This window comes from Jaculus jaculus, chromosome 2, assembly GCF_020740685.1.
Source record: "Jaculus jaculus isolate mJacJac1 chromosome 2, mJacJac1.mat.Y.cur, whole genome shotgun sequence".
In the NCBI taxonomy this organism is placed as follows: domain Eukaryota; kingdom Metazoa; phylum Chordata; class Mammalia; order Rodentia; family Dipodidae; genus Jaculus; species Jaculus jaculus.
The window spans coordinates 183195235-183208698 of NC_059103.1; the positions used below are offsets into that span (position 1 = coordinate 183195235).

Here is a 13464-nt window from a genome sequence, read left to right on the forward strand (position 1 = left end):
TATTGCACTTGCAAATCAACTTTCTAAAACATATCCATTCATTACCTCCTTGTTTATTTGCAAAATGGTATGACTTGAATCCAGACATGTTTGGATGCTAAATGAAAACATGCAAGGTTTCTTGATTTAAAAAAAAAAAAAAGTGGTGATGTTTTGCAATGGCATAAAACTAATTCAACTGCAATCTTTTTGACGAAAACAAGATATTATTTCTCTTTTTTTTTAATTTAATTTATTAGTTTTCTTTTCAGTAAATACAGGCAGTTTGGTACCATTGTTTAGGCTCATCTGTGATCTACCCCCTCCCATTGGACCCTCCTTGTTGATGTAAATGGGTCATGCATTGTGGAGTTAGCCCCCAGTTATTGGTATGATAAATGTCTCTGCAAATCATGACCCAACATGTGACTCTGACATTCTTTCCGCCCCCTCTTTTCCGCAAAATTTTCCTGAGCCATTTTGGGTTCATTTTTGGTCTACTTCAGTGCTGAGGTGTTGGGGGCCTCTGAGGCTCTTGCTCACTGATTTGGTAGGAGTTGATTTTTCTCTGTGTTGGTCTCCTTCCCCTTATTCTAAAAGTCATTAACTAACTTTTGTCTTTAATTTTTCCCATTTGTTTGCCTTTTAGAAAAGATGCTCAGTCACTTTCTTTTTACTGAAAATTTTAATGAGGGAACATACTGGAAGTTGATCATAATCTCTTCTAATTTCATCATTTTGTCTTACTCCCCATATCCATCCCACAAATTCCTCTCTGTTTTGTTTTTTAAAAGATTTATTATTTATTTATTTATTAGACAGAGGGAGAGAAAATGGGTGCACCAGGGCCTCTAGCCACTGAAAACGAACTCCAGATGCATGTGCCACAATGTGCATCTGGTTTATGTGGGACCTGGAGAATTGAACCTGGGTCCTTATGCTTTGCAGGCGTGTATGCCTTAATCACTAAGCCATCTCTCCAGCCTGAGAATCCTCTCCCTTTTCTAAGTAGCCCTTCTTGTAGTTTGATATTGTGCGTGTGTGTGTGTGTGTGTGTGTTTCCTCCTCCATCACCTATGTCAGAATTGCTAAGGATTCTTCCATTGCACAGGTATTACATGAGGAGTGACTCCTTTGTCAGGAAATGACTTAAATATAAAATCATGTTGACCAAAATACCATTTACCTGTTATTCTCATATTTTCTAAAATGCAAAACATGGTTACAGATAAGTATGATCCCATGAAGAGTTTAAATAGCCTTTACCAATTCAGTGGAGAGAATGAAACACTATATAATAGAATCCTTTAAAAGGCAAATGGTCATGTGATATGAATATACTTTAATATTTTAGTAAAATTATATCTCAAAATACAAAAGCAGTAGCTAAGCAGTAAATTGCTTAATGGAAAACACTATTTATTATACATTTAATTTCTAAAATTCAGAAAAAAATCACTAAGTTATCCCAGAAAACACTGAAGGACTTCAATTTATAACCTAAAAATAGAATCAAAATTAAACACATGCAACCAAAGAGAAAAGCAAGTTTTCCAAACCAACTTTATCACCTGTCTTACCATCTAGAGACTTGGTTACTATATATTGTGTATGTATATTTAATCATTTTCGTAAATTCTAGTATTAATTATATATTTGAAATTCATTTTATATCTGCATTGTAATTTGTTATAGGATTATGTCTACTATATTACCTCTTATGCTGCAGAAAGACTGCTTAGACTTCAAATAAATAAAAGATAAGTAAAATTTAAAGGACTCCCTACATATAATGTAGCCACTTTCTTTAATATGAGTTTTCTGTCACGTAAGTCTGCAAAGTTAAACTAGATTGTTATTAGATTTTCAGAAAGGGAAAGGTAAAAAAAAAGTTTTAAAATGTTGTCAAAATAAAATGGCATTCCTAAAATTGTGCTGCTAGAAAGCTGTGGTAGGAGGCAGAGGCCAGGCAAGAGGATTGTCTGGATTCTGAAGCCACCGTAGCTACATAGTCAATTCTAGTCCAGCCTGGATTATAGAATGAGATCCTCCCTTTAAAATGTGTGTGTATGTATTAGGACATCTCTCTCTCTCTCTCTCTCTCTCTCCCTCCCTCTCTCTCTCTCCATATATATATTAATAAAAGGAAATTATTTGTGACAAGAGATGGCAAACAAAAAAGAGATAGCAAAATAAAATATTGAATATACATATGTAGAAACAAAATTACAAAAAGAAACACATTTGTTTGAAAGCCTAGGTAGATTTTTCAAAAACTTCAAATTGTAGAAATATTTTTGGTTATTCCACTTGAAAGTTCCTCTCTATGTTTCAACTTACATGTACACCTAAAGTGGCCTATATTTATATGCATAGATTCAATACACATTTCAAATGACATAAAGTGAGAAAAAGTTTTTATTTATTGATTTGTAATTTGAAGATTGTGGGGAGATTCCCATGGCAAAACTTTGCTCTCTAAATTTGTCTATAGGGTGATTTTCTCTCATCCTTCTTATCAAAGATTCAGGCTTGAATAAAATGAACCCATTTTTGGAAAACTAATCATACAAAACAAATTTTAAGTTGCCTATTTTTTTTTTTTGCAATTTCAGGTTTTTGAGAACCTATTTATTAAAATGTGAACTCAAACCTTTAAAATGTATTTGTAAATAGTTTCCTCTGAGCTTGTATAAAAGCCAAGTATTTAGTGCTACATGGGTAAAATATCAACTCCATGCTACTAAAGTCCTTTCCCTGATGCTAGAAGGGAAGAAAGGGCATAGAGTGACACAAGTACCTATTCAACTGTAGTCCTGCCTCTTACAGACTTCATCTTGTACAAATTATTTAACATCGCTAAGGCTAAGTTCTGTCCAAAACAGGGGGTATATTAAGATGAAGATTATTAGGAGGACATTTGAGATGATATATGAAAGAGGCCAGCAAATCCTCATCCAAATAACCTGTTATAAATTGAATTATTCCCTACAATAAGACATTTAATAACTAGACATAGCCTGAAGATAAAATAGATTACATTCGATGCAGAGAGAGATTCTGCATTCACTGTAGATTCTGAATGATTGCTTTATTCTTGGGACTATGCCAAGCATCTGCTTTACATGGATAATTTCATTTCATCTGTATAAGTAATTCACAATATTGAGGTCGGTGATATAGTTGCTACCATTTTCAGTTGAAACAAAACACGGTTTAGAAAAATGAATTAGCTCAATGTCATGTGGTCAGGCACTATAAACACATTGCAATGAGAATGACACTGACCAATCTTTGGAGATAGTTGTGCCACAAAAGATGGAAATGAAGATAATCCTGAAAATTATGGAAATTCTAAATATTGCAATAATAAGAAAATAAAATCCAAAATAAAAATAAGCAACAAATCCAAGAAGGCATAGGCCTTATATTACTTTCTTTAAAGTGTATGCTTTTTGTTGTTATTATTGCTTTTTTTTTTTTTTTCAAGGTAAGGTTTCACTCTAGCCCAGGCTGATCCAGAATTCACTATGTAGTCTCAGGGTAGCCTCGAACTCACAGTGATTCTTTACCTCTGCCTCCTCGGTGCTGGGATTAAAGCTGTGTACCACCACTTCTGGCTCTAAAGGGTATTCTTAAATGTAACTACTTTTCTCTTCCCAGCCTCAAGCCTCAGTGGTTGCTTGTGAGATATCTATGAAACCTGTGATTTCTAAAACAAAATAATTTGTCCTATAACTCATTTTCTACATACTGCTGTAAATCCATAGAAGCAATCCCATCTTTAAAATACCTGTCGGACTCATATTGACTTGGAATTTCATGGTTTGGTTTGACGTGCACCTCCACAGTAGATCTCAATTTGTGTATATTTGGCATTGTATTAATAGTGTCCTCTGTTTCATTTGCTTTTGCATCTTTGAAGCATTTTGTTGCCAGATAAGATAGGATTTGACCTATATATATTAAGACCCACTTACTCGCCTAATTTTGTAATACAACTTACCATATTAGTGCCTCACAATTAAACTCATTCAAATTTAAGTAAATTGCCATTAAATCTTTGTTAGAAATTTCAATAACATTTTAAGGTAATTATAAAAATGTCCAGTGGAATCTATCTTTTATTACCATCAAAATGAATAAAAAAGGATAATGATAACCTCTGAATGACTCCTGCCACTTTATATATGGAATGTCTTATGTTAAAATGAAAGAAAATCGTCAAAACTTCCCTTTTACTAATCAAAGCATCCCTTTCTAAAAGTTAAGAGACAATTCCCACAGTCTCAATACCTTACTGCTAGTCTTCAAAGAACAACATGAAATGAAAATCCATCCCACCATCCCATTTTATCAACCATGATATCATAAATGCCTTACAGTCTTTAAATTGTCTGTTCTTATTTTGACACATCTCCTTGTTATCTTTTAAACATGTTATATTCAAGTTATGAATTTTTGTCAAAACATTAGTCAAATTTGTCAAAACATATACTCCTAATACAATAAAATAACTCATCTTATACGAGTGCTCCCCATGGGGATGTTCCAAGGGAGGCTTGAGAGTGCTAGACCATTTAATTTACTCTTCTAACCTTCATTTTGTCATCTGCCAAATGATGGTAACTGTTACACTTGTCTCATTATTCTCAGCTAGTTATTGGATGCAAAGTGATTACCATGCAATTAAGATACTTGCAATAGTCTCTGAAATAAAAGAATCATTTAGAAATCAAATTGTTTTCTTTATCTATTATTGTATTGAATATAACATGGCATCTTTCAAACCCATCAGTCTGGTTTTTAAAAACACTTATAGTAGGAAAAACTTTCATATGATTTTCTATGATTCCATCTTATCTCTATCTACCCTCTATCTAGCTGTAAGCCTAGTTCATTCATTATATATTGCTACCATCTGAAAACAAAGTCAGAAGCATGGTTTTCTGCCTATAGCAGAAGAAACATTGAGGAACACTAGATTGCCAAGTTAAAAACAAATAAAAATAATTAATATGATATAAATGAAGAAAGTCAATGGATCATAAAATAAATGAAAATTATGTAACCATGCAAGTCCATGAACAGTGACTACACATACAAGCAAATGAAAGCAGCTGACCACGTACCCACACACCTTGGCAGAGGTGCACTCCATACTCGTCGGCCACCGCCAAGACAGATGATCTCTGATGTTCCTTCCAGTCGGTAACCCAGTGAGCATGAGAAGGTCAGAGTGTCACCAACCCCAAAGTTGAATCCAATTCGGTTACCATAATGAGGAATCCCAGGGTCTTCACAAGGCTCAAGGTTATATTCTGTAAATGAAGGGCAAGAATCACCCCAAAGAAAGAGAACAAATAGAAATAGTAGTCATCATTTTTAAGGATGCATTCTCTGTATATAAACTGCATGTTTTTAGTGTCTTGATACATATTTTAAAAGCAGCTATAAGTATGACAACATTAAAATGCTATGGGTCACATAATTTTCTTCTCTGTGCTTCCTCTAGTAACTACTTTTATGTGAGAAATCAAATGTCTAAGAGAAAATATCGCCTATGAGTAATTATTTGAAAATATATGTATTTATCTCATGTTTCTGCACTCAAATCTTTTTCCAGTTCATAGATATTTGAATTATAGTAATGCATGGAAGATTCATATTTTAAAACACAAAGTAACATTTGTAATGAAATCATTTACAGTATAAAATACATTTCACTTAATGGTTTTAATGAAATTGACAATGACTCTTGTGTCTCTAGTATTCAAGGAGTTTAATTAATCCATATACTAAAAATTATTGCCCACACTGGTTTTTGTTATATGATAGATATATAGAGGAATGTTCCTCAAACACTAAATGAACATACCAAAAATGTGTAGAAAACCAGTCTTAATGGTATGTATAAAATGGTTGGATGTTATAATCTGTGTAATTTACATGAAACACTAAATCAATACTAATATTGATTAACTCAAATATTCTCAGGGCACTTATATACTATGTAATTATAATGAACAACAGGCATTGTGTAATGTTGAGTAGTATATCTTTTTTAAAAATATGAATATATATTTAACAATTAATTTAAAATTCAATATGATATGCCTTAATTGTTAGTAGCTAAGTTTTGTCCTGCAAATAAGAAAATTATAGCTTTAAAACAAGATTAACATTTGTAGTATCTCATATGCACACATACACATATAATAATTTTGTTGTAGGACACGACTACGTGTGCATTATGGGTATGTATTTGTTTACAATATATCAATGCTAATAAGTTGGAGTATGATTCACTTGCTGATTTGTATGTTTACTGAGAAATAACCTGCTTTCTATATCACTACATTAGGTTAAAAATAGTACTCTAAGTGATCTGAATTTTTTTTTTTTTTTTGCCTTGCATTGAACTAATAGTTTCTTTTTCTTTTTTTTTCTTTTTTTTTTTTTATGGAATCCAGATCATACTCTGACAAGGGCCCTGGAGTTAGGATCTCTGTAGGCAATATAATCTGAGTGTGAACAACTGACTGTAAGTGTCCTGGCACCAGGAGAAAGATACGGCTCAGGAGAGATCCTATTTCCTAATCCAAGCAACTGGAGTGTGAAGTTTATACATGCCTACTTCCTGGCTCTTGTTTCATTTTTGTATAAATTATAACATTGCTGTCAGCAAAGCAGAAACAGATAATCTTCTTCCAAACATTTGGCTAAAACTGTGAATAAATTCTATATAGTTAGATAGGTAGATATAAAGAGCTCAGACCCAGCACTAGGTTTTATGGCCACAAGTCCTTGTAACAATGGTATTTGTCTCCAAATGCTTCTATTAGGAAAGGCTGGCTATATTCATTTTTTTCTAACTCATCTTCTTCAGAAATAAATAAAAAAAATTAAGTTTATCTTTATCTTAACCTCTTACTATGGTAAGAGTAAGTAAGAAGTATTGAACTAAAACCAAATATCACTGATTTAATTCACAAATATTTTATTTTTGAGTCTAATTGAAACTTTACATATATGCACATATATGTAAAATATCCTATCATTTAGATAAGGAAATATTATTAGTAAACTTTTAGCTTTTATTTACTGGATTTATATTTTGCCTTTAATTTTTCACCAGTATATGATCAGAGACAATCATCTTGGTATTTTAAACTTATTAAAACTTGGTGACAGCTATGCTTAGGTTTCTTTAGTTATTTTTGTTTATATTCTCACCAGAGAATGTAATGTTGAATCCTTCATATGATATTGAAAAATCCGAAATGAAGCGCAGTTGAGCTCTGAAATTTCCATAGAGACCAGCGTTGATGGTTGAAGGGATCTCTGAACCAGTCAGACGGGCCAGTGGTTGAGTAAAGCTACCATTCTCTGTGATGAGTAAGTAGTCATGATGGTCTTCCAAGTGAAATGTGTGGAAGTTAAATTGCACACCTATCAATACAAATATGATAATTTGACTGTCATTAGACAATACATATCAGTAAAGCACAGAAATTTCCTATCAAATAAAAATGATAAAAAAAATGTGTTTTTAGGGCTGGCATGAAAAGATTTTGGTATCACCACCTTTTTATTTTTTAAATATGTTTTTATAATTGATTTTTAGTCTAAAATTATAATGCTATAAAATATTGAAAATCTACAGCATGATTTTCTTACTTTTGTGTTTCATTTAGGTTACTGATTATAGTTTTGTTTATCATTTGGCATTGAATGAGAATAGCAAAGCCCTTTTTATTTGAGTCCAGAAATTTAGGCGATTGGGCAAATATTATGTAACATGAAAGTGGTGCTCACCTCTCATCAAATGTAAATGAGATTAGCACATTGACATGAGAAGAATATGCTTTGCCATCTATATTCATTGCTACATATCTTATGAAATAATTTAAGCTTTGTAATCCATAAAAGTCAGTTTTATTCCTGCTATAGAATAAGGCTGATAAAAATAGTCAATAGGAAAATAGTTGAGAAAAAAATATCACCATATGTACAATGTTTATTTCTCTGGAATTAGAGCTCACATCTTTCATGTCATTATCCCTGGCTAGTCTCTGTGTAAAAAAAGAAGCTGTTATTTTTCAAATTATGGAAAGAACAGTAACACCTGATTTCACTACTGTGAAAAAATAAGTTAAGACCTTCAAAAAGCTAATTGTCAGTTCCAACAGCACATAAGAATATTATAATGAGATCTACTAAATTCTAGGATGAAGGTTTATTAAACTGTAAATCATCCGTGGTCAATCTGAGAAAAAGGATGCCTAATACAAACTTTAAAATATTCTGCCAAATGTTATAAACTGAATTACTAGGAGTCAGTGTAGCCCCATGGAAACAGAGGTAATAGTATTTCAAAGAGTCAATAGAGGCTTCTAAAGGTAGTGAGTTTCAAAAGAGACATTTGTGGAAGAACAGACCTGGTTCAGGAATAAAGAAAGTCCTATGAGTTACCTTCTCATTGCTTTGAACAAATACCAAACAGAAACAACTTCCAGAAGGAAAGGGCCTCACTTGGCTTACAACCACAGGAAAGGGGGTACAGTTCACCACTGCTGAGAGGGCAGAGAGGTATGACTATGAATCCAGCTCATCGCATCGCCCTCAAGAACAGAATAAACACTAAGCAGTGCTGGGCTGTAAAATCTTAAGGCACATCACCAGTAACTAAGTTCCCATAGCAAGGCTTCTTCTCCTACAAATTATACAACCTTCACAACTAGTACCATCAGTTAAAGACCAAGTGTGCAAACACATAGGCTTGCAGGAGATATTTTACGCTGAAGCCACATTACACCAAAATTCGCCCATACAATCATGGCCATCTCATGATGCAAAAATGCACTTGGTCAAATTTCAAAAGTCCCCATAATGTTTAGTAGCCCCATCAGTGAAGTAGACATAAAACTCACCCACCACAGCTCAGTGAATTTTGCAGAAGAGAGGCCAGAAAGATTGTAAGAGCCACAGGTTGAGACATTATTCCTGGAGGCATTCTCTCCCCCTGGAAAATAACTGAATGCTGCTGTCACAGTGCACAAACCACAAGACAATAAGGAAAATACCCACAACACCACTGAGGAGGATCTTCAGCAGAATGAGGGCAGGGACGGGGGAAAGTGGGTACTAACGTGATGTATGCATACACAATATATTGGTAATAATAATAAAGAAATAAAGATATAAAAATCCAAAGGCTCTTCTGAAACTCAAGGTAAATCTCATAAGAGTGAATCTTTATAAAAACAGAAAGGAGAAAAACAAAAAAAAAAGCATGCTTTCACCAAAAATGTGGCATAGAGAAAATATCCCCATTTAAAAATGGATGAATGTGCGAGGAGATGTGACGCATGTCTTTCATCCCAGCACTTAGGAGGCATAAGTAGGAGGATTGCCATGAGTTCAAGGCCACCCTGTGAATACAGAGTGAGTTACAGGTTCAGCCTGAGCTAGAGTGAGACCCTACTTTGAAAAAGCAAAAAATAAAAATAAAAATGGATGAATGAGAACATAGTAAGAAATTATTGTACCAAAGCATGATTGGGGAAAAATCAACCATGAAGCTCTATGTCCTATATTTTCAGCTCTTCATGAAGTTGTCTAGACTCCAAAAGGCTCCAGTTTGACTGCATGGAGTTCAAAGTTGAATCTACAATGTTCCTTATGGTCCTGGCACCTTCTACACACTAAGGTATCCACTTCAATGTAAGGTTCACCTTCCAAGTTTCACACAGTACCCTCTCAGTGCTTCCTTATAAGGATCATGTGAAATGCCTTGGTTGGTCTTAATGGCTCTCTGGAACTGTAGTGCCACATTCCATGACATCTCAATCTTGTATTTTTTATATCTGTACAATCATACCCATGTAGACAATGCTGCCATGGTCTGTTGCCTGCTCAGGATAAAGTTTGCCCCCTTAGACCTCAGCTGTAGTGGCTTCTGTATGCCTTGGTGAATGAATATCCATAAATACCTTCATAGGCAGCTGTCTTTAAGCAGGGAAGTCCTTCTAAAGCATTTTCTCTTCAAGAATTTTCCTTTCTAAAGCATTTGTATTTTCAGTAGCCAGAATTTTTAGTTTGTGAAGTATTGTACTCAGAGCACTTTTCCTATTGTCCCAGTGCAGAACAATGATCTTGTCTTCAGTGGTGCTTTCTTATTCACGTTCACAATATCAGTGTCCTAACTGCATATCCTTTCCACCTTTTTCCATTCTTAATCTAATTAGTCATTTTCATACTTTCTGAGTGTCTGATTCTTGTTCTGTCTCATGTTAGATGTGAACAAAAGCAACCAACAGAAACCATGCCACAGATTCAATATTATTTTGCCTTCAAGTTTATTTTTTAGTTTCGAATAAAGAAGTCCATTTCCTTTAAATTCAAAATATCTTAAAATTCAAAGCATATAAATATAGGCAGAATATCACATGAATTGCCTCTAGCCAAGTTTCCAATTGTGGTGGTTTGAATGTAAATTTATGTTTCCCATAGCATGTGTATTCTTAATTAAGCTTAAGCTTACTACTTAAGTCTCCAGCAGCCGTCTAGAAGACATGACTTCTGGAAAAGGTAAGCTATTGGGGTGGATTTGTTTCTAGCCCTACTAAGTATATAAGAATTTGAATTCTTTTGAAAGGAGATTGCTCCAAGTAAGACTGATCAAACAGTATCCTGCCCTTCATGGTTGAGCCTTATTTCTCACGGCATTTATAAATTTGGCTATGTAACCTACCTCGTACCAGTTTTGGAAGCATAACAAATGCTATGAAATGGGTCATGGAGTGCACATAGATCCACTGAAATATGGCAATATGAAACAGTGTAAATATCCATCTATGGAGCTCCAATAAGGCCATTAAATTAAGTTAACCTGTTCCAATAACCATTGAGATGTGACAATGTGAAGCAGCGTTGAAATCTTGTGTGAAATAAGGGCATTGTATGGGGATGTGATGATGAACTGTGGTGTTCAATGTAAGCACAAAAATGTTTTGGACATACCAGAATGATGGATGGCCAGCTGCTAGCTCGGGATAGAAATTTCTCTGGACCATGAGCAGCCAAACTGGTGGGAAATAATTGGAAACCTAGTGATTTTTCTGTCACTTGTTATGGATGTTGGACTTGGAACTGCAGATGTTTGATACCTACCTGCTGGTTGTTGATTTTGCATTGGTCCAGTCTTTCCTTATTATGTCTTTTTGCAATGGATATGCTTAGTCTGTGTCATTATGTATTAGAAGTATATAATTTAGGTTTTAATTACAGGGCTCATACTTAACTGATAGTCCTGAATCTCAAAGGAGACTTGTTTGGAACAATGTCAAAGTTCAAAAACACTACAGGAATGCTTAGAGTTAGACTAACGACATTTTTTTTTTTTTTTCATGTCATGATGACAGTGAATCTATGGAAGCCCGGGGTAGAATGAATGTAAATGTATGTCCCTCACAGACTAAGGTATTTTTAGTTAAAATTAAGCTTTCTGGGTTAGATATGTGGCTTAGCCATTAAGGTGCTAGCCTGTGAAGCCTAAGGACCCATGTCCAACTCTCTAGATCCCATGTAAGCCAGACACATGAGGCGACACAAGCTTGCAGGGACACACATGTGCTCAAGTTGGTGCACATATCTGGAGTTCTGATTGCAAGGCCTGGAGACCATGGTGCATAAATTACCTCTTCCTCCCTTCCCCCTCTCTCATAAAGGTATGTGCCACCACACCCATTAAAAAAAAAGAAAGAAAGAAAGAAAGAAAGAAAGAAAGAAAGAAAGAAAGAAAGAAAGAAAGAAAGAAAGAAAGAAAGGAAGAAAAGTTAAGCTTTCTACTGCCTATAACATTTTAGGGCTTCCCTTGCTTAAATCTCCAAAAATCTTGCATACTCTTTCTGCAAAGCAATTCCAAATACCAGCCAAAAATATGGTCAGGTTTATAACTGCAATGACCCAACTCTTCGTGTTAATTTTCTACCTAAGTGGATTTCACATAGCTGTGAACAAACACATGATAGAAATTACTTAAGTAAGGATGATTTAATTACATTTTCAGGTCCAAGAAGAACTGTATGGAAATATTTAATCATATATTCCAGAAATGTGAAGCCAGTTGGTCAAATTGCAGTAAGGAAAGAGGGTACAAAAAGAAAATAGGGTTGAACTATAAAACCTCATGCCCAAGACTCAGTGACAAACTTCTTCCAGCAAGGGTCTAGCTCCTAAACTAAAGGGATACATCCTTACTAAACAGTGCCACCAGTTAGGGAATGACTTTTCAAACCCATGAGACTATGGGGGACATTTTACATTGAAACAACAGAAAGAAACACACAAAGATAGGCAATTCTAAATGATCAGTGATAAAAAGCCAGTGGTTTAACATTATTGCAAATAACTCATGGGAATGAAAGTTCAACATGCTTTGATATGACAACTTATGTTGTAGGAATGTTTGGAAACACATGAACTTGAACCCAAAATAATGCAAGCATCTAATTTTTGCTAAAGTTCTAATTCTTCTAAAAATACTTTAATATTTTTATTTATTTAATTGAGAGAGAGAGAGAGAGAGAGAGAGAGGGAGGGAGGGAGGGAGGGAGAGGGGAAAGAGGGAGAGAGACTGAGAGCATATGAGGTAAAGAGAGAGAGAGAGAGAGAGAGAGAGAGAGAGAGAGAGAGAGAGAGAGAGAGAGAGAATGGGTGTGCCAGGTCTTCTAGTCACTGCAAATGATCTCCAGATGTATATGTCACCCTATGCACCTGGCTTGCATGGGCAATTGGGAATTGAACCTGAATCCTTAGGCTTCACTGGAAAATGCATTAACCACTAAGCAATCTCTTAAGTCCCTGGAAAATAACTTTGAGAATGGTACCCCCACCCCACTTTGTGAATTCATGTATTTAGACTATGCTTTCTCAAAGGATAACCCACAATTAAGAATCAAACAGTTTCTTATACAGATTTCACTTTCCTTTCAGGCATCTACTTTCTTTAACACAATATAGAATTAATATGTATTTTCTATATAGTGTATCTATGTCTTGAGTATTCCCTACAGAGTCGAGGCTGGTCTCAAACTCATGATCTTCTTGATTCAGTATCCCAATTGCTATGACTTAAAATGTATGCCACCATGCTCAACTAGAGTTGCTAGTTGGGTTTCATCAATATGTTTGAGAAAAATCTTTTCTATCATTGTAAACAAAAAGCAGTACTAAATAAATGATGCTGTCATTAATGAAGACACTTGAGGAAATGAAAGCCTAAACATCATGCTAAGTAGTGAAGGAAATTATTGTATTTGGAAATTTCTTAAAACTTAAATACTTAATTTTTAAATAACCCTAATTAACATTCTTACTGGGGGATGTGGAAATGTGTCAGTGGTTAAAGTCACTTACATGCAAAGCCTTATTTCCAGTTTCCAAGGCTTCTATGTAAGCCAGATTCAAAATACTAGCAAA

At 34.5% G+C, this 13464-nt stretch overlaps 1 protein-coding gene across 7 annotated transcripts in view; it reads right to left on the reverse strand.

The window, feature by feature from the left end:
- Positions 1-13464, reverse strand: part of Csmd3 (CUB and Sushi multiple domains 3) — a 1124273-nt gene that overhangs the window by 376080 nt on the left and 734729 nt on the right. For all 7 annotated transcript variants that reach the window (XM_045143269.1, XM_045143267.1, XM_045143265.1 and 4 more), the window contains 2 exons: positions 7216-7431; positions 5112-5300 (listed from right to left, as the gene is read on the reverse strand). In XM_045143269.1, the coding sequence (XP_044999204.1) occupies positions 5112-5300; positions 7216-7431 (405 nt within the window). The remainder of the gene's footprint in view (positions 1-5111; positions 5301-7215; positions 7432-13464) is intronic.